This window comes from Spea bombifrons, chromosome 9, assembly GCF_027358695.1.
Source record: "Spea bombifrons isolate aSpeBom1 chromosome 9, aSpeBom1.2.pri, whole genome shotgun sequence".
Classification (NCBI taxonomy): Eukaryota; Metazoa; Chordata; class Amphibia; order Anura; family Pelobatidae; genus Spea; species Spea bombifrons.
Genome location: NC_071095.1, coordinates 26282041 through 26304808, shown reverse-complemented (window position 1 = coordinate 26304808; position 22768 = coordinate 26282041). Strand labels below are relative to the sequence as shown.

Genomic DNA, 22768 nt, shown 5'->3' with positions numbered 1-22768 from the left:
AGGGTGCCTGCAGGATATATCTCTGCTTTGTTCTGGACTACATCTGCTGCCATATCAGGGTGCTGGTGTTTGGCTGCACTACCCCAGGTGCTCATCACCTGGGTGAGTGTGGTCACCCTGCAACCAGGCCCTGCCCAGACTCCACTACTGCATCGTGACTCCTGCATACAATCATCGGGTGCGCTGGGTCCTTTCATTCACCTGCTTGGACCCAGTCCGTGACAGTTCTGCATTCCCAACATGACTTCAATTCTCATCGTCATGACAAGAACTTTGGGTACACTAACCTATTACCTCTTTGTCAGCTGGGGGCTTAGAAGGAAGTTCTTATGACGGAAAAGGGAACTGTGAAATAAATTCATTTTAATAAAGCATTGAGTTCCTCAATTCACATCCATATTTAATTGTTTGTTTCCTTGCTTCAGGTAAATGTCACGGTCGGCATTATTATTTTATTATGTTTTCCTCGGTGTTGCTCTTCATCGTAATACTGGCTGTGGTGCTTATCATTGAGAAGATGTTTGTGGGCACCATCTCACCCAAGGAGTAAAAAGAAACCTCATGTTTCCTGTTTTGTTTCTTAAAACTTAACCAAATCGCGTGTATTACGGATCTTGTTACTTGCTGCTGGCAGATCCCCTGTAATAAATTGAAAAGACATTTTGGTATTTGTGAGGACATCTTGAGAACCAGCACTGTTTGGGGTCTCTTGAAGACAGGAGTCCAGGAACGTGCTTCTAAAACCTCAGTGTTATCTTTCTTTTAGGACAGAAATAAATAACACATCGAAACCTTCCTATCTATCATGTTTTGTCAGATTCTATTTCAAAGACCTCTCAGTGCTTGATTTTGTGTCACATGACAATTAGGTTTTCCCAGGAACAAAAATTATGATAATTTTGCATGATTAAGGAATTGTTTATGGTTTTAGACCAAGTGCTTTTCATTGTTGGCCAGATTGGTAACAAATACTCTTATAGAATGTGATTTTCACAAATATGTAACTTATGTTTTTTTATTTTGTTTTACAGAAAATGCAACAGATCAGCCAGAAACGGTGTATTGGGAAGTTGATGGTCGTCCCTGTACTCAGCAGGGTCCTTATCTGCAGGTTAGATAATTAACTACTGTTAACAGTAGGGCAAGCCAGACCAAGTTCAAAGTAAGAGTGGGTGCCCGCTAGTGGGGGTACTCGCCTCTTGATAAAAGCATTTCCGCCGTCATCCCGCCTAAGCTATTCTGAATATGAATCAAGAATAATTCAGGATTCAGGATTAAATAAGCTTCAGTTCTAATGAAGTTTCAAAAAAAATAATTAAATTACTTACCTGCAGCCCAGTGCAACATACCCTCTGCGGTACCATCCCTCCCCCAACACCGATTGGCTGTTTAAAGCAGCCAATCAGTGGCAGGAAAGTGCGCCCAAGTCAGTGGATATTATTAGACCCCACTCTGGATTACTTGCCGAGCCGGTGCCGGAGCTGAGTGAAGGTGAATATACCACATTGGTGCAAGTGGCCAACATGGAGCTGGGGGCGAGGGCTAAATATAGACGGGAGGATTCTAAAGAATCCCTCCATGGATTTGCAATGGTGAGCACATTAAAATTTAAAGGGACCACTGAGGCATCATAAGAAACAAAGTAGCTATGACGACTGGAATGTGGTTTACTCGAAACAGTGTACTTAATTCTGCTCGGCTGGTATCCGTTTCTCTAAATATTAGTGTTTGGGTGCGCATCTTTTTGGAATCAAGAAACATTAAAGGTTAAGACGACATTACAATAAAACAGCAGGCTGCTTCCCGCTAGAAACCAGTAGCAGATGGCTCCAAATGAATTATTTTTGTTCCATTTCGTCACCGTATCCATGGAGCCATGTTTACACGCATTGTCAAGCCGTTTAACCCCTAAAGGACAATGGGCGGCCCCTAAACCCATTGAAAACAATGCATTTTGAGCTCTATGTACGGGCTTTGTCATTAAGGGGTTAAAGCAGAAAACATACTGGGTGAGCTTTAACGCAATACAAAACCTTATGTTATAACTACGATACCCTCTCCGAACTGAGGCACAGACATTATTTACTAAAGGTGGGCAGACAGGAAGACCACGTTGCAGTTACAGGTGAAAGGGGTCATCAGACGTTATGGACAGTAGGTGTATAGTTCCAAAACCGTGGTTAGTCTCCTGTTTAGTCTACTGTCCCCTGTGATGGAGGTGTAAACATACGTAAAAAATCCTCCGTGATACACGTCACTAACTAAGCATATGTAATGGTGCTGCTAGAATAAACAATATTTTGTGTATCTTATGGGAGCAGTCAACTCAACTTCGTGTTCTCAGGGCCTGCATGATTATTCCTCCCCGTTCTGTTCTCTCTCTCTCCTATCGTTCCCAGATATGGGTACCATAGTCCCTCCACCACATAAACCATGGTTTGTCTTTGCTCAATAGAGCTTTTACAAGGGAGACACTATGGAGGCCATGCCGACCCAGCACTGCCTCTATTTAAAAAAAGCACTGTGCGCCTTTTAAGTCACAGAACTCCAGGATATGATGTCATACGGTAGATCTTCCCAGTGAGGATGGTGGCCATGTTGGGGGAGTCAGGGGTCACCTTTGCTGCTAATGCTGTATTTTTTTTATTTTTCCAAAAGTGTGAAATTAAGTGGAATAAGTAAGTAAGTGGAACTGCAGCTTTCAACTCAGAATTACTATTTTTGTGATGCGGTTCATTTTATGATGTGGATTATTTTTTCCCCTAAGAACTCTACGAAAATCATTTAACGCCGCATGCAAATATCACATGCAAATGTCACATGCAAAAGCGTATCGCATGATTATATCAGCATCGTGGTTACTTAAAATAATTGTCTGACATAACAAGAATAACAGAGTCTTTCAATGGTCTAAAATTTGTGAAACCAAATAAAATCACTATTTTGCTCATAACTTTTCACCTTCCAACTTGCAGCCTGTCGAGGCACTTTTGCGTGAAAATTAGGTCAGGATTACCACAAAATAAAAATTCATTATTTTTGCCATGCCATCTATATTTTATGTATATATATATATATAAAGGTTGAGAAATGTGCCCCAAATGTGAAAATTCTATTACAAAGTGCCCAATCTACATTTTTTTTTCTACTAAATAATATTAGCTTTGGAAATCTAGTAGGTAGCGAGGCACCTCCGCTTTTGTTCACCAGAACCACTCAAGATCAACCTTTAGGGTGGTCTACAAAACGTAGGTTTTTTTTTTTTGTAGAGTCTTTCGACTTGACATTCATAGACAGGAAATTTTTGGGTACCGCAAAAAGGAGGTCGCAGCCCTGTGGTGAGTCTTCTATTAAGACAGGATACCAAGAAATGGAACTGTAAAAAAAAATACTGTAAAAAAAAATAAAAAACACAAAGAAAATCATCATCCAAAAACTTGACATTTATTAATTTTGAATGAAATCACTGAAACCGAATATCCAATTCACAGAAATGGAAACGTAGCAGAAGCGACGTCTTCTGTTTAAAGGGACTGTTTAATGTCCCACACCAAAAAAAGCACGCATTCTGTAAAAGGTTAAAAAGATAAAATACAGCACTTACCTTTTGGAGAAGCTGCAGCTCCCCAGCTCCTACACAGTCTGACAATCCTTGCCTCTGATTGGCTACTTAAATCAGCAAGTCATTGGCAAGAAAGTGTCGAAGCACAAGAGGGGTCTTGTTCGACCCCCAGAGGGTTCTCCAAGGTGTGTTCATAGGTAATAGTGGGGAAGTGGGGGAAGGGGGCAAATGCATATGAGGGGTGACACCATGATTTTAAAGATATCAGTTATTATGTGCATTAAAGTGCATATGATGGCTGAAGTATCCCTTTCTGCAGTATAATTGCTCCAGGGCAGGGCGTTATGACACACTGGAATATCAGATAGAATTTGTCATTGTTAACATTATGTCATTTAATACATATTTGTTTATGTAAAAAGTGCTTTTGTAAGACGTAAAATGTATATTTCAGCGTACAGTTTAGGTACCGTATGAGAGTAATAGGCAATACGCTCTCTATGAGAAACTATACCATGACTTCTACGTTGGGCCAAACAACATTGGGAAATGGAAAAAAAGAATATTGTAGTTTAAAAAAAAAAAAAAAAAAAGATAACATGTTAAGTCATGCGTCTTCTTGGGGTGATGGGGCAGATCCTCCGGTTCTAATCTCATTTAATAATATCTGAGCTGGTGCTTTAGCAGATAGCTTCATTCAGAATATCTTCACCTCCAGACAAGTCATGGTTTCCAAAAAGACTTTTATGAGAACCATCAGCAAGCCACTGGGAGACAATCTTTGTGACAGTCTACTAAATGGTTAATATTTCCCATGTATGGAAATAATTACCTAGACTAACATGATCTGCTTCCTCCTTTTCAATACTGAGGGTTTCTCGACTCTCGTTTCATGTTCCTGGTGTGGTCAGCGCCTGCCTATGTTTTATGGCCAGTAGGCAGATCTGGTAACCTAACATTGAAAGAATCAAACGCAGACCTACTAATAGTAATCACTGGCCTCGTACAGTTACACCAGTCCTTGGCGTGTTAGTATGGCTCATCCCATGTACCGTGTAGTGAAACATATGTGGGATTTTAGATTAGATTCTATAACGAATTGATCGTATTCCGTCGGATAGAGTGTCCGAACCCTAAAGGCATGATACGCTCCCACGCTCATTATATTTCCCAGAATGTACAGAGAAATGACCCATTTATTGTTCTTATTTGTTTGAAAAAAAAAAGCTTTACAATCTCTATTTCTTAATCGATTCAGTGTCGTAGCTTCCACTAAAATGTCCTTCATTGTATGAAAAATAGGGTTTGAGAATCTTCAGCCTTTTTTTTATATAGGCTTCATATTGCCGTAATTGTGTGCGATGTATTCTTTAATTTAAAAATGAAATGTTATCTTATTTTTCCTCTCTCCTGGCTGCTTTCATCGCAAACAGGAAGTGTATTTAGGTACACTTCCTGCATTCAAGGGAAGCTGATCTGCCATTAATAGGAGTGGCGACAAGCTACACTGATGTTCAACAACATTCACGTGACTGTATACATAGAGGTGAGAAAGGCAGGGTATACTTTTAATAATAAATACATAAACATACCGAGAATTTTGTATAACTTTATAACTTCAAAAAAATATAGTAGAAATATTTTATTCCGCTGACTCATTTCTTGAGAAAGAACAGAATATTCGATGGGAAAAAAAAAATGTTCACGCTTTTCGTCCTACACAAAGTTCCTGTGGAGGTTTGCGCATGCACCCCTGTCTCTCTCGATCCGGAATGGCGAAACGTCCACCGACGGGGACCTTCTATCGTCGGCTTCTGTTGAAAGGGGAAGCGGACTGTCAGCAGATAAATGGAGTTTGGTGAAACCACAGTGAGTCCAGCGTGACTGCACCGCTTTGTCAGCATTCTTCCAAAATAAAAGTGACTTTTTGTAGTTTTTGAAATGATATAATTGTTTGCAGATCTCTCCTAACCGTCTCCAGAGAGACGTGTGATTTAAATCAAAGCCTTTAGCAAATTATTACTCTCTGTACTCATTAGATGCCGGATCAAGCATTGACAAAACCCCTCCAAGCTATTAACTTTTATGTCTGTAAAAAAACGAATAGAAGAAAATCCTGTGGCTGCTATATATATATATATAAACATTGAAATACTTAAAGGGATTTAACAAAGTACAGGAAGCACGTTCGTTTGAAACGAGGGGCAATGTTAGAACAAGGGGTCATGGTCTGCAACTTGAAGGTCACAGGCTTAGATGTAATGTAAGGAAAATTGGGCAGACTAGATGGCCTGGATGGTTCTTATCTGCCGTCAGCTTCTATGTTTCTATTTTATATATTTAAAGGAGAATTTCATGGACTCCTTGATCTAAACCCACCGCGCTGTATACAGTACTAACACCAAGCACTGTATACAGTTATAACCCCCAACGCTGTATACAGTAATATAACCCCCAACGCTGTATACAGTAATATAACCCCCCAACGCTGTATACAGTAATATAACCCCCAACGCTGTATACAGTAATATAACCCCCCAACGCTGTATACAGTAATATAACCCCCCAACGCTGTATACAGTAATAACCCCTCAGTGCTGTATACAGTAATAACCCCCAACGCTGTATACAGTAATAACCCAACGCTGTATACAGCAATAACCCCAGTGCTCACTTTCTTCTATTGTAGTCTGTGGAAGGTTTGCTCCTTTTAATTACTTGGATTCTATCTGAAGAAGAGACCCCTAAGCGCATGTTGTCCCGTTAAATAATTGATGTAGTTTCTGTGTTACAATACCGCCCCCTGGTGGTAATAAATGAATTTGGACCATGATGCCATCTGAGATTAAATGTTTACTTACCAACAAAAGAGGGATTATTATTATTATTATTATTATATGTCAAATATCCTTTATTTATATAGCGCTAACAATTTACGTAGCGCTTCTTACAGCACATATATTCAGGGTATATGACAAGGCTAGAACTGACAGATTCATTAAGAGCGAACAAGAGTGTGTGTGTGTGTGTGTGTGTGTGTGTGTGTGTGTGTGTGTGTGTGTGTGTGTGTGTGTGTGTGTGTGTGTGTGTATAAGCAAGGATGAGCCTAGGCTAAGTAGGGATTGGACGGAGTATTGCTTAGACCCCCCCAACTAAAACATTTGCACATACTAAAGCGCAAACTCATTCTAACATCATACACTTACTCAAACATAGACACACTATGCCTCCCCCTAACACCCAGCTACTCACAGCAAATACACTCATATCAACAGTAACCTACACACACGCTAACAGCACACATCCTAACACCACATACTTACACACACTAACATCATGCAGTAATACACACTCACTCTACCAGCATACACACACACACACTCTCTATTACACTAATACAAACACACAGCCGCAATCGCCCCGATACCTCGGCGTCATATAACACGCGACTCCGCGCCTTAGTGTGTGTTAATGTTAGTGTGCGTGAGACTGAATGTGAACGCACACCATAACATGTAAAAAAAAAAAAAAAAGTTATTTAGCAGAGAGAATATTAATTCAATTGCCCCAAAATGTTTCGAGGTCTTTCCCCTCTTATCGAACGAATAATCATATTTTTAAAGGTTGAATCTACCTAATTAGCTGGGGAATGGAAGTTACCCATAACAGTTTTATCTCTACCAAATTTAATAAAGAAAATAGCATTATTGGCTAATATATTGCAAGCTATTGAGACCATCTAGGTCTCTTCTTACATATTATCTGATTACATATATGTACGAAGAGACCTAGACGCTTGTAATCTATTGTACCAAATTTGCTCTTTTTTTTTCCTTATTCGGTTACCGCGGTGCATCTCTATACCTCTATCAGATGAGTAATAGGTGCAGGAATGGTGATACCTTGGGACATTTACATGATCCTAGAAAAGAGACCTGGGATTTGCAGATCTGGCTGGGCTGTAGATCTAGAACACTGTTTGAATATAAAAGACCCCCTGGTCGTGGTGGTCTTTGTCATTTACAAGAGCTCTTAACATTGAATGAAAATGAACATGTTTATTGAAGAGGCGGTGTGATTCAGACCGGCGTGTAACGGCGAAGCCAAACCCACCATCTCTCTGATGCCGCTGGTGACGATGAGGACGTACGTTACACCGACAAACCCCACTCCCTGCCGTGACATCATCACTTCACCCACGCTGTGCGTCTGATGCTGTCTCGGGTGGGATGGGGCTGTGGGTGGAATCGTGACGTGAAGTTCCAGTTCCCTGTTATTTCTCGTACTAAAAAGAACCACCTTTACAGCTTCCCCATTTGGCTGTAATAGGGAATGATCAGCTCTCTGATACATTGTAACAAACGGACAGCGTTCTCAAAGAGTTAACAACGTAACAAAGAAACGCTAAACGGAAAATAAACATGGAATTAAAAATCTAAAGCAATCGCAGGTTATAATAAAAATAATATTATACCTCACTGTACATCATATATATTATAGTTAATAGAATATGCCTAATATATATATATATATATATATATACAAATATTTATTGGTTATTTTAGTATATTACTCAGGTTTATTTATTGTATAGATGAAATGTACATTTGTAAATGATGATATAGAATTTCCCAGAAGCCACGGAAATCTGCAAATCCAACTCACTTCCCTTTTAGATACACGGACCGTTCCCCGATGGCATTAATGGGGAAGTTTTAAAGCCGCCCATATGTGTACCATACATTATATTACGTTAACAGAGCGCCTGCAGATTCCGTAGCGCTAATACAGTAGTATGTGTGTGTGTGTCTGGTTGTGTTTGTGAATGTGTGGGGGTACGAACATGTGTCTTTGGGTATACACGTGTGTGTGTCTGGGTATGTTAGTATGAGTGTGTGTCTGGTTGTGTTAGTGTGTGTTGGGTGTGAGGGTCTGGGGGGGTTTTTAGTACTGAGTGTTTGTGTGCGTGCGTGTCTGAATGTGTGTGTGTTTGTGTGAGTGCCCCTCCGGAGGTCAGACTCTGAATTTGCCCCCTCTCTTTTACCGAAGGGGAAGAGGGTCCTGGTCTTATGAGTTTACAATCTATTAATGACTAATGACCTAAACCAGAAACTAGAACCTGCTGGCAGATCAGCCCCACTCCGCCATCTAGTCGCCCGTTTCTCCCGCTGTAAAGACTCAAACCTTAACCTGTCACTGGTCTCGTCTTAGATCCAGGAGCCGTATGTCTATCCCATGCATGTTTACATTCCCTCACTGTATTACCCTCTACCACTTCTACCAGAAGGCGGTTCCACTTATCTACCACCTATTACAAGGTAAATTAGTGACAAATAATCTCAAAATTGCCAAGCGCCGGCAGCTTGTATAACCTTAACTAGCCAGGAGGGGGAGTCAGTGGCCCAATCATTATACGAAACGTATCCAACAGGTTACCAGACTTCCAAACAGCTGAGACGGAATAGACATTTAAACTTGTTTCGTTGCCTTTAGGATTAAACAACAAAAATGGATATTAAAGTACCGGTTCTACTGAAGATAATCCAAAAAAAACTTTTTAATGAAGCCACGGTCACAGAATCAGCAGAGGTCCCTCCTTCAAGAGCCAGCAGAACGCAACATCGCGGAGGTAAGGACCTTTAGTGACAATATTTACCCCGTTGCTTGGGGCATCTTGGATTGTAAGAACGTTGTAAGAAGTCTTCGAGTGGCGGCACCACCGGATACTGCTACCCCATTCCATACCTCCCTAATGTCCCGCTAGAGAAGAATGGACATTAAAGTACTCTGTGTGAGTACTATAATATAAATTCCATAGAAATAAAAGCACTCGCCCCCACCTGTCTTCTGTGGTCTGATGATTCTTGCTACTGATTGGCTGCCTGAAATAACCAATTAGAGGCAGTAAAGCCCTCCTATGTTTGCCAAGCCACCGATGGAGCTGGCTGGATGTAATTAAATATAACAGCTGTGGGACGCGCTAATGCATGTGGGGGGCTTTCCAATAGGGGGCTCCATGATAGTTTAAAGCAGGCATGTCCAAACTTTTTCCGAAGAGTGCCAGATTTGATGAAGTGAACATGTGCGAGGGCCGACCATTTTGCCTGACATTCTTTGAACCATTAAAATGAAATGCAAATTAACTATTTTATGCAAAGTTTATTGAAAACGGCATACTTTTCATTTTGTGACTTGGACGACAAATCTAACCAGGTGTTAAATCACTCTGCCTTTAATATCAAAAAAACAGATCTATATTTGGGCAACTTATCTGTGGGACCTTATCAGTCCGGAATGCGGGCCGCAATTGGCCCTCAGGCCGGACTTTGGACATGCCTGGTTTAAAGGGACCTCTCAATAGTGAATATGATGGCTGGAGTTTTATTTTAAGTTTGATTTGTGGTTGTTGGGTAATTTGGGGCTTTCCATGTTGCAAGTAGAACCTTAACATACTTTCCAGGCAATCTGGAGCATGGAAGGAAGCGACACTCCCCTAACATTTAATAATTCTGTGGCCTATAAATGAAATACCGGCAGGGCTGGGACACACGCTGACACCTACACGTGCCGTATTTTTCCTCTTCGTATTAACCGGTTTTCTACATCCTATAAAATAGCTGACATTCTTTATATTTTATTATCACAACTTGCCTTTAAAAAAAAATATATATATATATATATATAGTTTGCATATGTCCTACTTTTGCGGGCAGTGGGGAGACCCTTTCATATTGACATGAGTGCGTTGCTATTGTTGCCGTATTGTTGGGGGGGGTTATGGCTTCAGCTCAGCGACAGGACACTTGGAAGTATTACATTTACAATTTAATATAATACAATATGATAAAATGAATGAATACAATATAATAATATAAAATAGCATAATACAATATAATATTATAATACAATATAATGGCATTAAATAATATAATACGGTAATATTAAATAGTATTATACAATGTATTGATAGAAATATAATACAATATAAAAATATTTAAGAATAAAACATAATATAATAATATTAAATAAGACAATATCATAATATTAAAGAATATAACATATTATTAAATAATACAATATTATAATATTAATGAATATAACAAATATTATTAAATAATACAATATTATAATATTAAAGAATTTACTATAATACAATATGATATAAACTAATATAAAACAAGGTAATGATGGTACTATAATACAATATAAAAATATTAACGAATATAACATGATCAAATAATGTTAAATAATATGATATAATTTAATAATATAAAATAATACAATATAATGACAGTAATATAATATAAAATAATACAATATCATAATATTAAATAATATAATACAGTATAATAATATTGAAAAATATATTATAATAATATTATAGAATATAAAACAATGTTATATACTTTGTTGCATTAAACCCAAAACACCCCTGTCCACCTTAGCCTCGCCCCTTTAACCACGTCAGTAACAAAATGCTACGTGTGACGGACTAGAAGCCGAGTGACGACGGAAAGATCCGAAGCTGTTTCACAACTGGTGGGTGGGGTTATGCTGCGGCGTGGGCGGGGTTGGGTCGGTGACGTTGCACGCTCGTCTTTCTCGCTCTCATTCCAGAGCACGTCCTGTGTGTTCTGCGAGGGGAAGCGCTGAACCGGAAGTGGGATTAATAAGGCGGCAGGGACTTCCTGTTCGCCTGTGTGTGGAGACTGGAGGCGGAAGCGTCGTTTGTAGTGGCGGAGCTGTAACCGAACGGACGGCACCGGTGAGTGTTCGCTCTCCCCTTATTCTTTAAACCCCAGGCTTTCTTAACTGCCCCCTGCTGGCCAGCCTGCCCCCTTTGCTGCCCGTCAAGGGGAGACAGACACCCCTTCTCCTGGGTGCCAGTGGAGTCTCTTACTTGTTTTGGTTGCCTGTGGGTGAGGGGGATCTCAAATGATCGTGATTGGCCTGAGGCCAGGAGGCAGTATTATTGCTTCTACATCCAGGTAGCCAGGGGCATGTAAAATACAGGAGGCCTCAAACCTAAGAGAAATAATAGAGCAGAGAAAGGGGCAGCTCAGCTTCCCCCCAAAAAACTGTCCTTTACCCCATCGTATATGGTGTTACAGTAGGAGCTGATCTCTCTGACACTGTGTGGATATGTGTGTATATATATATATATATATATATATATATATATATATATATATATATATATATATATATATATAATGCACAGAGCTGATGACGTCATTTGTGATTTATTTCTCTCTTATCTCTCACTGCAGCCTTTTAGCAGAGCCGATGTTTTCTTTCCAGCTAAATAACTTTATCTTTTATCTCTGTATTTATGGTTATATCTTAAACAGCCAATGGCGTGTTATGCTACGGTAACTATCCAGCTGTTTCTGGACTGCAACTCCCATAATCTCAGCCAGCTTCTTCATAGTGTTCTTGCGGTCGGAGCGTTGTGATGGTTGGGTTTTCTCCATCGGTGGGGGGGGGCAAGTATACATTGTTTCTTTTTCTTGTTTTTATTTGGTGTTGCGATTGTTTTTGTTGCGATCGTTTCCTCCGGACAGAGCTGATACTTTGTATCCAGTAACTTTATTGTTCACTTATTTGTGGCAATTTGATACATTATTCTTCTACTATGGGAGTTTTTCAAAATATTTGCCCTGAAGTTCATTGTTTAACCCTCCCGTATGAAAATATGTGCGGTCAGAGGTTTTGATGTAATGTCAATACGTTTTCCTTTACTGAGAGGGTGCTAGATGAAACAGCCTCCCTGCAAATGTGGTAGTGGGTAAGACTGTGAGGGAAGTTAAACACGCATGGGATAAGCATATGGCTCTTGAATGTAAGATGAGACCAACGTTTGATTCTTTACAGCAGGCGACTAGATGGGCCGGGTTGGTGGGTCGTGGGTTCTGCCATTAAGACGGCTGTTTTATTGCTGTGATTATATGTTTGGGTTAGTCGCGCTTCGGTGACAGTTGAGCTCTGATGATGGGATGCGCTTAACACCCCATTGTGTCTTCCTTACCACTTCTTTGTGTGTTAGACTGGAATGATGTTGGTCTGGATCAGGAGTAGACTGTCAGACGTTGTGTAGTCTGGTCCTTGGGGTCACGTTACTGCAGCAAAGTGGTGATCTGTTATGCAGTTGATTGGACTTGCGTTGTGATAGAAAGCGTAGGAATGTGGCTATTCCCAACCCACCGCGTTGGTCCATGAAGACAGGAGGCAGAGGGGCTTAACTGACACCTCGCTTCAGATTAGTGAATAGAACTTCAAAGGTTTGGGGTCACTCAGCTGTTTCCATGGCAATATAATTGCAAAAGGATTTTCTAACCATCAATTAGCCTTTTAAACTTAAACTTGGATCAGCGAACACAACGGGCCATTGGAACACAGGAGTGATGGGAGTGATAAAGGGCCATTGGAACGCAGGAGTGATGGGAGTGATAAAGGGCCATTGGAACGCAGGAGTGATGGGAGTGATAAAGGGCCTTTGGAACGCAGGAGTGATGGGAGTGATAAAGGGCCATTGGCACACAGGAGTGATGGGAGTGATAAACGGCCATTAGAACACAGGAGTGATGGGAGTGATAAAGGGCCATTGGAACGCAGGAGTGATGGGAGTGATAAAGGGCCATTGGAACGCAGGAGTGATGGGAGTGATAAAGGGCCATTGGAACACAGGAGTGATGGGAGTGATAAACGGCCATTAGAACACAGGAGTGATGTGAGTGATAAACGGCCATTGGAACGCAGGAGTGATGGGAGTGATAAAGGGCCATTGGAACACAGGAGTGATGGGAGTGATAAACGGCCATTAGAACACAGGAGTGATGGGAGTGATAAAGGGCCATTGGAACGCAGGAGTGATGGGAGTGATAAAGGGCCTCTGTACGTCTATGAAGAGATTTTCTTAAAAATCAGCTGTTTCCAGCTACCGTAGTCCTTTACAACATTAACCCCGTCTGCCCTGGATTTCTGACCCATTTCATGTGATTTTAATAGACAAAAATGTGCTTTACTCATTTGTACGTGACCCCAAACTTTTGAACAGCAGCGAGCGAGCGAGTGAGTGCGTGCGCACGGTCACAGGACCTTTACGTTGCACACACGGGTCGTAGCAGAGGCGCATGGCGAGTGCTTCCTGTGGTTTGGTGTTGTGTTTGGCAGCGAGTGTTATGAGCAGTGTGTCGGTGTACTTCCCGCGGGCTGCGCACACGGCGACGGAATTCGTTCCGAGCTCCAGCAGATGTCACGGTGTTATGATCCGCATGCTGATCTTTCTTTGGCTGGCTGAGGTGTGCGGTTTTACTGCTTGGGTTTGACCGGGTTATTAATAACAAAGCAGGAGTCCTTTCGTGATTTACTCATCGTTATGACTATATTTCTGTGGAAAAAGGGCTGTTTTTTTACCTTTCCCGTCCCAAATTTGCATAAATGGCAGAATGTCACTGTTTATTTTGATTGACTGATGTCCCAAATCCCGGCTCCCCATCGTTCCTGATATTCCGTCCATGGCTGGCTGTATTTTTTCTTTTTTCCCCTTTTCTGTAATTTATTGCCATAATACCCATGCTTACTACACTTTTTTTTTCTTCTGTTTTTATGTCGACGGCACAATTCTTTGTAGCTCTAATGGATTTGCGACCGCGAGGAAGGAAACGCGTAAGCCGCACACTTCCTTTTGTTTATGAACCAGAAAAAGGGGGTCTCGCGCTGACCGCAGATGCGTTACTCACCTGTAACTGGGAGTTTTTGAGCTTCCTCCGCCGTGACGACCTCGAGCTCTTATGATAAATGTTTCTTTTATCGGAGGGGGATTAGAGGCGGCCCCCTAGTAGCAGGCTGATCTCTGCAGCGTTAGACGTGAAGTCTCCACGATGTTGCAAGTGCCGCCGGATTGCAGGGTGACCGTGGTATCGGTTCCTGGAATTATATAGCTGCTGTTTTTCTGCGCTGTTTCCACATCTGTGGAGACCTTCTGTGAACTTTACTATCAGAAGACAATTAATGGTTTGCATTTTTATTTTCAACAGTCAACCGGAGGGTGAAAGATGAAGACAGGTTGCAGTATTGCAGAAAAACCCAAAGGAGGAGGAGGTAAGACTCCACGTCTGATGCTTCTTCTATTGGGGGATTATTAAACTTGGTAAAAAAGGTGCATTGGGGGTCCCGTGCTATAGGTTTCCAGTTAGAAATGCTGGAACTCTCAGCCAGACGAGCGTCCACAGATTGCCAGCCTCCGGCCTGGACTTCTAGGGTCTCTTCCATAAGAGCTGGCAGTGAAGGAATAGAAGCTGATGCAGCTCTGCCACTCTTATCTGTTGCATAACACCGACGTGCAAATTTCGAGGCAGGGCCTCAAGCATCTGGGTAATGCGGCCAATAAAAGTGGTCTTGTTTTCTTTGGTTGGCTCTTCGTAAAAGTAACAGTGGAACTGAACACGAGAAGATTATACTCTTTGGTGATCCATTCAGATGACCGTTTCCGGGTGCATTGCCAACTCTAGAGCTCAGTTATTGTCAATGGCGTGCCATTCTTCCCCTCTGAGGCTTTCATCGATGATATCCTTCCAAATGTTTGGCTTTAGTACTTTGGCTGCAGACTGCGAGCTCTTGGTGTTGCCCACACGCGTAGAGGCTTCTTGTGTCGCTGTGCAGCTCACAGACTTTAAGCCGTTTGTCTCCAAGGGGGTCTTTAAATGGTATTCGTTGCGTGTTCCTTGTTCCTGTCGTGTCCTGCGTTGTTACTCTTGTATGCCGTGTGCTGATATAGTATTTAACGCTTCCGTCTACATTATGCGTTTACATTTTTTCTTCTGTGAAACTATTTATGTAAACATTAACGACTCTGCAACGGATCTGGTGGTTTGGAGGCAGAAATAAGTAAATACAAACTAACTGCGTGACTATGAAGAGCACAATATTCGTACACCCTATGTATATATATATCTAATCCATTAAGATCTCATCTTAACCCCCCCCCCAAAAAAAAATCAGAGCCCGCAGAAGATGTCCCAATACTGTTTCTTCTGTGCTTCTCCTGTTCTTGTCTCCAAATGTAATGTCGGCCCTACTCTCCACTCAGTCTCCAGTCCCTTGGAATTTGAGGTTATAAATGAGAATTTTAGGTTCCGTAATGAATGTTTCTCTCCGCTTTCTGATCTTTGCCTGCTTTCTATATGCCCAGCTCGTGGCTCTGTGTTCTCTTGTGTGCCGTCCGTGTAGCACGGGACGGACAATCTCACGTATTCTAATGTCTCTACCTTGTGTAGGTTGGTTTTGTGCTTCTGTGTAATGCTGGCCTTTCTAATCTCTCTCTGCTTTTCTTTATTTTTTTTTGTGTACGTTCCGCTTAATTGTCTTTTAGTTCCCATATTTTTGTCTGATCATTCTTTTGCTGTCACGCGTCTTTCTCTTTTCTTTTTTTTTTTTTTTTTTTTTTGTCATTTATTTTTTATTTCTTTAACGGCCTGCAGGCTACCATTTCCCGGACTGGGCTTACAAAGCCGAGTCGAGCCCCGGGTCGCGTCAGATCCAGCTGTGGCACTTCATATTGGAGTTATTGCAGAATGAAGACTTCCGCCACGTTATCGCTTGGCAGCAGGGAGAGTACGGAGAGTTCGTCATCAAAGACCCCGACGAGGTGGCCAGGCTGTGGGGTCGGAGAAAATGCAAGCCTCAGATGAACTACGACAAGCTGAGCCGGGCACTCAGGTGAGAGATCGAGGCTCTTGCTTCGCTCCATTACATCATATTCTTTTGTCATTACATCATATTCTTTTGTCAGTTTGTTTCCTTCCTTACGGAACTTTATCCTATTGTGTATTGTTTGTTTGTGATAAAGCCCGTCTCGCAAATCATCGCATCCAAATCTCTTCAAGTCCTTTTTTTGCTAGATTAGATAAATCTGTCTGCCCCCAAGGTCAGTCCAATGTCATCAAATTTTTTTTTTTTTTTTTTGACACATCGGGGAACGTGGCTTCTAGAACACACAGGGTTGTAGGCGCTCCGCTGTGAAGTTGAGCCGGTTAGTAAACAAAGGCGTGGTTAGGAAAGCGGCCAAGGAGCCGGCTATTACTCGGAAGACGCCTTACACGTAGGTGCGGTCGGATTCCTTATGTATGTGCAAGGTTGCTCAGTTGTGTCAAAAAAAAACTTTCATCCCAAGAATTGCCAGAAAATGCCAGGTTAGTGAATCCATTGGTACGGAAGCGGTCCGACCCACCTCTTCATGGGGGAGATGGGTCGGAATGTACTTACATTAGGACCTTAAGAAGGAAGAGGTAACGCCAGAGGGGGCTGCAATGATACAAATCTGTGGCGAGAGATGGAAGCTGCTGTAACCATTTCCCACTTGGACAAGGATGTCCCTCAACATTTAAAGGAGCATGAACTTTTTTTTTTTTTTTTGTGGCCAGGTGACACGGGGTTCAGGTGAAGCCACATGGGATAATACATCTTTCCTTACACACCTCCCCGTGTCAGAGAAAAACACGACTCCTGCCAAGGAGAGAACATTAAATGTTTTTAAATGTGTCCGATATTCCCTTCTCCCGCCTGTCAGACGTCTTCTCTGTGGTAGGAAGAAGGTTTTGTGTCCGCATTGTTGTTGGCGGCAGGTACAGGTTCCTCCACGGCTGAGAGGCACGATATGTTATTCAGACGTGATTGACCCCCCCCCCTTAAGTACACATTTCTTGCAAAATTAAGAAATGTTAAAGAAAATTTTATGATTATATCCATGGTCCGTAATGATTGTCCTAGTCTTCTTAATTTAAAAATGAATTTCACATGTGTGTTCTCCCCAGAGATATATCTTTAATTTACACATTCATATTTGTGGAATTTGGTTTGTGTTTTGGTGCCCTTTCAGCCGGTGAAGCGGCATAGTTTGCCCTCTGCTTCCCTTATCATGAATGTTTGCTGTTGATAATATCCCTATCTCAGCGATGTGGACGAGCAGTTTCCTTTCGTCCTTCCTCACGGTGCTAGCCGGCTCGTAATGGTATCTGTTAGGAACACGCAGGGCGTGTGGACTTTGCCTTCAGCATCTTATTTATAAGGGCAGCGGTTTATCTATAGGAGGGACCTCGTTGAGACTCTCTCTGTTCCGGGTCTCGGAAACAGAAACTTTTCCACCCCCACCTCCCCAATCTCTTATTTGTTTGGATACTGTACCCCTAACCCTCCTGTTTGCTTAGAGGTATCCGTATTTAACAAACAGGCAATAGGGGTTAATTCACCAAATGGTTGTCTCTTCAGCACACGCTTTGTTGTGTATACCTGGTACGTTTCTCGTGGAAAAGGGCCGAGCTGCCCCATCATATTGTGTGGTTTAAAATATAAGGGTCATTTATGCTTTATACAGGGCCAACCAAGCTCTTCCTACAGGAGAAGCCCACTGGCGTTGGCCCTCATGGTCCACAATAGTATCGGGGATTTAACATTTTCTACTCGCCTGCAAGCTCCCGCTTTAGTGAATAAGCCCCAAGTCATACATGATCTTTTCCTGTTGCCCCTTCTGTGACAGGTGTGAGAGCTTGAAGCTCAAGGATTTATTGTCTGGTTTTATGGCTCTTATCTTCTTAAACATGTCAGTATACTGTTATTTCTCTCTGCTGGTTTAATAACCTTGTTTCTTGACTCTCGCAGGTATTATTACAATAAACGGATCCTTCACAAAACTAAAGGAAAGAGGTTTACTTACAAGTTCAACTTCAACAAACTTGTTATGCCCAATTACCCTTTTATCAACATCAGACCCAACGGTAAGACATTTATATTTTTGGTGTACGAGAATAGGAAGCTTGGCGGGGATTTAATGTTAAAGAAAACATGCTGGTCTAAGGCATTTCTGTAACGTGCCTCAGGCTCATTTCAGATAATGAACACCTGCAAATCCAGAACAGAACCTCAGACCTTTCCACAACCAATCATCACTGGACTTTTATGGTTTTAGTAGCACTCTGGGAAAGGTCCAATGATGTTTGTGGAACGGTCTGAGGTTCTGCTAAAAGACCTTCTTAAGAATGTTGTTGATGATGTAATAGTCCACGTGGCTGCATGTGTTCTTTATGATGGATCCGGTCTGTTTTCATAATCGTATATTCACGTAGTTACTCACGTAGGGTAGCGAGCGCTCAAACAGCAAAGCCTTTCTATCATTTTGAAAGACACTTTGTTCTTGTTCAACGTTTGGAGTATGAGGAAGGCTGCAATTTGCTATAATTTAGGGAGTGGCGCGTTTGGGTAGTTCCTCGGCTCTGCAGACCTTGCCATCCACATTTTTGTAAATCAACACCTTTCCCCGAGGCTGACGTGCAAAATATTTGTATTACTAGAACATATGTGACTTCTGTGCTTTCCTGCCCAGGGCACGGCAGAGAGGAAACACAACCTGTTGCAAGGAGCTAAAATCCGGTTTCATTTCTGCTCTTTGCAGTGGCTGTTTCAGTGGAACATATAGATGTGTATAGTTTTTCTTTTCTTAAAGGCACATTATTGGTACTTCCTTTAGTATTTAATTATTAGTGAGAAGTATTGGAATTTTGATTAAATGCTTCATATTTGTTTTATTTATGGTACCAGAATTACTAGGGCTTCATGAAAGAAGCTTATAGTTATAAACTGTAGTCTTGAAGTCACTTTAAAAACATTTTTTTTGCATTAGGTGCCATCCCTCAGAGTGCCCCGCCGGTCCCGTCTGCCTCATCCCACTTTAGCTTCTCCTCGTTAGACTCCCCCAATGAAGATGCCAGAGGAAGCCGTTTCTCTGGGGGATCTGCAGCACAGTCCAGCCACGAGTCCTTGAACGAAGTCGGCGACCGCAAGCCAAATCCTGAATCTGATGATGTTTCCCCAGAATGGCGCCGTGGTATAGACCTGTCTTCTCGAAATGCTGTTGGCCCTGGTGTCCTCGGCCTCCAGAAGCCGAAATCGGATATCATGCTCCCTGTGTTCCCGATGCCTGGAATGTATGCTGACCCCCATAGTCCATTCTCAGTCTCTCCTCTTACAGGGCGTGGGGGGCTCCTTAACATGCCCATCTCACCCGCTTTATCCCTCACCCCAACTGTCTTCTCATACAGTCCTTCTCCTGGACTGAGCCCAGCTTTCCAAAGTGGCAGCTGCTTTAACTTCAATCCTGAAGAGATGAAACACTACCTGCAGGCCCAGGCTTGCTCTGTATTCAACTATCACCTTAGTCCACGGACTTTACCAAGATACCCTGGCTTTATGATTCCTCCTTTCCAGCGTCATTTCTCACCAGAAGACCAACAGTCATTCCCCATTAAGCTTCAACCGCCACCAATGGGACGTAAGAACAGAGAAAACAGCGAGAGCTCCGAGGGCAAACGTCCAGCTGCCCAGCCAGCTCCTGCCCTGCCACCGATGAAGGTGGAGCCCATCTCGGATGACGAACCACCCTCTGATGAAGAGCTAGATTCTTCAGACCAAGCGGAGAAGGAGGACTACAGCAGCGACGAGGAACCCGAGAAATCCATAGCGAGACAGGACACCGCTAAGGCAGGGCATATGTTTGTCAAACCCGCGGCCCCTTCCTGGTCGCCGTTCCCACCAGCAGCAACTAGAATACAAGGCTACTCTAAAGCGGGTACAGAAGTGCTGGCGGGGTCTGGCGATAAAGCGGAGAAAGACATTTCTGTCGAGGTGGTCGCAGTGGAGAAGAAGGAAGACTCCCTACCGCCCAAGCTACGCCTTAAACGTCTCTGGAATGAAGACAAACAAGCAGAGGCCATCGAAGACCGAGAATGTCGTAAGGTCAGCTGCATCGTAAACGGCCTCCGGACGCCAGTACTCCCAGCAGAACCCAAGGCACTAACCGCTGCCGCCGACTCTTAATAGTGGAACTGAAGCAGCGAGAGGAATTTTTAATAGTATAATCCTATTTATGTAGCACTGCTCCAGGAAGGGTTGGTGTTATAGGTTTTATTACTGATGCCCAAGACGCTCCTAATATTGCAGGTGATTCTTAATTAGTATTTTTGTTGGGGTTTCAGGAAGAAGATTACCTCTTATCCACAGGAAACGAGACTAAAGCAAAAAAAAAAAAGAAATCCAAATTAAGACATTACTTTAATAATTGTTTTCCTTTTCTTTAGCCGGTTAGGTGGAGACATCTAACCCCATTAACTTCGCTTAATAAGATTATTTTGGTCTTTTGCGCTGCAGCTTTGATGATAACCAAGTCCCATATATATATATTTTTAACTTTTTTTTTTTTGAGCAGAGGAGTATTGCACTTTGCTTTTTGATTTTAGGTGAATAGACTCTTGGACCCTGCTTGATAGCTGCTGCTGTCCCCTTTGCCTGGAACGACACTAACAAGTCTAAAAAGAAAAATCGAAAAAAAATCTTCAAGGGATAGTGTGTGTGTGTGCGCGTGTGTGTGTGTTGATTGGACAACACAATTGCAACAAAATGGGCTGTTGTGTTACTAACATTGAATTTTAGGGGGAATTAATTTTAATTTTTTTTTGTGTCTCCTACTAGCGAGGGCTACTTTCTGATAACATTTTGTAACATACCAGAACTAGTCAACAGAAATACATTTTTCGTGGGCGGAGAGCCAAAAATCCATTGATCTGTTCTGTATTTGCCGAATTTGTTGGTTTTTTTTTTGTAGCGAAACCAATGGAGCGTAATTCTGCGAAGGCTTTTTATGAGTAAGGATTACTCACGGCAGAATGTCAGGAAGTGCAGCTTGCGGTTCGATGACCTACAGGAAGTCAAGTTAGCGAATGGAGGAAGGCAAGAGGAATGAAAACAAAATGAGGTCCTCTCTAACACAGATGCTGGACTTCCCCTCTTTTTAGTACCCTATTTTTTTTGTGGCAGCAGTCTGCCTTCATTTCCTACTGACGCTTGTACATTCCCGCTATCGAAAAGTAAGCACTGCTACGGCTAAAACTACCACGGGGGCGGGATTGTTGGCCTTTCTTGGGTTATGTGGATAATAGTTTTTGTTCTGTTTTGACACCCTTATGAAAAGCTAAAGTAAACTTATTTCAGTGATGGAGACTTCCGAGCCGAAGTCCCATTGTTCTCCCGAAGACCACGCTATGGTTTTAGTCTTTTTTTATAAGTTTAAGTTTCTATAGCAACAATTTAACCCCTTAATGACAAAGCCTGTACATGTACGGGCACAAAATGCATTGTTTTCAATGGGTTTAGGGACTGCTCATTGTCCTTTAAGGGGTTAAAGCATTTGTGCGTTCAGCATTACTAGGAATGATGGCTCTGAGTTTAGTCATAAAAGAGCAGAGTAGGTGGAACGGCACCTTTTCTGTGGACACCAAATCGGGGTTGTCCATCCCTACTGTCAATGGCTGCGAACCAACCGACCATAAGGGTCGGAGCTTCCAATATCCAACAAATCTGCACCACGGAGACCGTTTATTGCCCTGGATAATAACCGGGACAGCCCTACGTTATTTCATTCTGATGTAGTTACTCCCTCTCTTGTAATCTGTCTTTATCCTGGACGGATGAACGATCATCTCTTCATCCCACTGCAATAGAACCAAAACTCAAACATGAACACGCGTTTGGCCTTCCCCTGTGTCGGTGTGTGTGTTTATGTAATTATACATAGATGTATAAATATTTTAGACGGCTCTTATTCTGCATTCTAGGTGTGACAATGTTGCGACAATATTGCGTGACTTCCTTATTTTGGGAAATTATTTTCGCCATGGTGATTTGATGTTTCCCGTTTGTAACATCCAAGAATGCAGACCAACCTGTCGGCAGACCGGTCGAAACCTTGGCCCTGCTTCCGCGTATATAATTGCTTCGGAGTTTCTAGTTGTGTATCCAATTAACAATCTCTACATGCGCAATAAACGCACGGCAGGCGAGAGCACGTGAATGTCACCGCGCCTGCTTTGTGCTGCGCAAGTAGGTCAAACATCCATCGTCTGCGAGTTGGGACTTAAAGGGGCAATCTACTGTCACGCTAACGAAGAACGCATGTTGGGACTTGTGTTCCTTAACCCCTTAATGACAAAGCCTGTACATGTACGGGCTCAAAATGCATTGTTTTCAATGGGTTTAGGGACCGCCCATTATCCTTAAGGGGTTAACCAATAGAACTTAAAATCTTTCTCGGCCCCCAACTGCCACGTTATACTCCCCATCGCTGAAATAATATTATTACCATGAAATAATAATAATACC

General features: G+C 42.2%; 1 protein-coding gene across 1 annotated transcript; it reads left to right on the top strand.

Moving 5' to 3' along the window:
• Positions 1-11185: 11185 nt before the first annotated feature.
• ETV3 (ETS variant transcription factor 3) lies at positions 11186-21344 on the top strand. The gene is made up of 5 exons (XM_053475203.1): positions 11186-11327; positions 14602-14665; positions 16045-16282; positions 18221-18336; positions 19239-21344. Exons 2-5 carry the CDS (start codon positions 14620-14622, stop codon positions 20429-20431), a joined length of 1593 nt encoding a protein of 530 aa, XP_053331178.1. The 5' UTR covers positions 11186-11327; positions 14602-14619; the 3' UTR covers positions 20432-21344.
• Positions 21345-22768: the final 1424 nt, after the last annotated feature.

Excerpts from the sequence above, each read along its gene's own strand:
- ETV3 (XM_053475203.1), top strand. The coding sequence starts at position 14,620 with ATGAAGACAGGTTGCAGTATTGCAGAAAAACCCAAAGGAGGAGGAG. Across the intron at positions 16,283-18,220 it reads AAGCTGAGCCGGGCACTCAG|GTATTATTACAATAAACGGA; the intron begins GTGAGAGATCGA and ends TGACTCTCGCAG. Across the intron at positions 18,337-19,238 it reads TATCAACATCAGACCCAACG|GTGCCATCCCTCAGAGTGCC; the intron begins GTAAGACATTTA and ends TTTTTGCATTAG.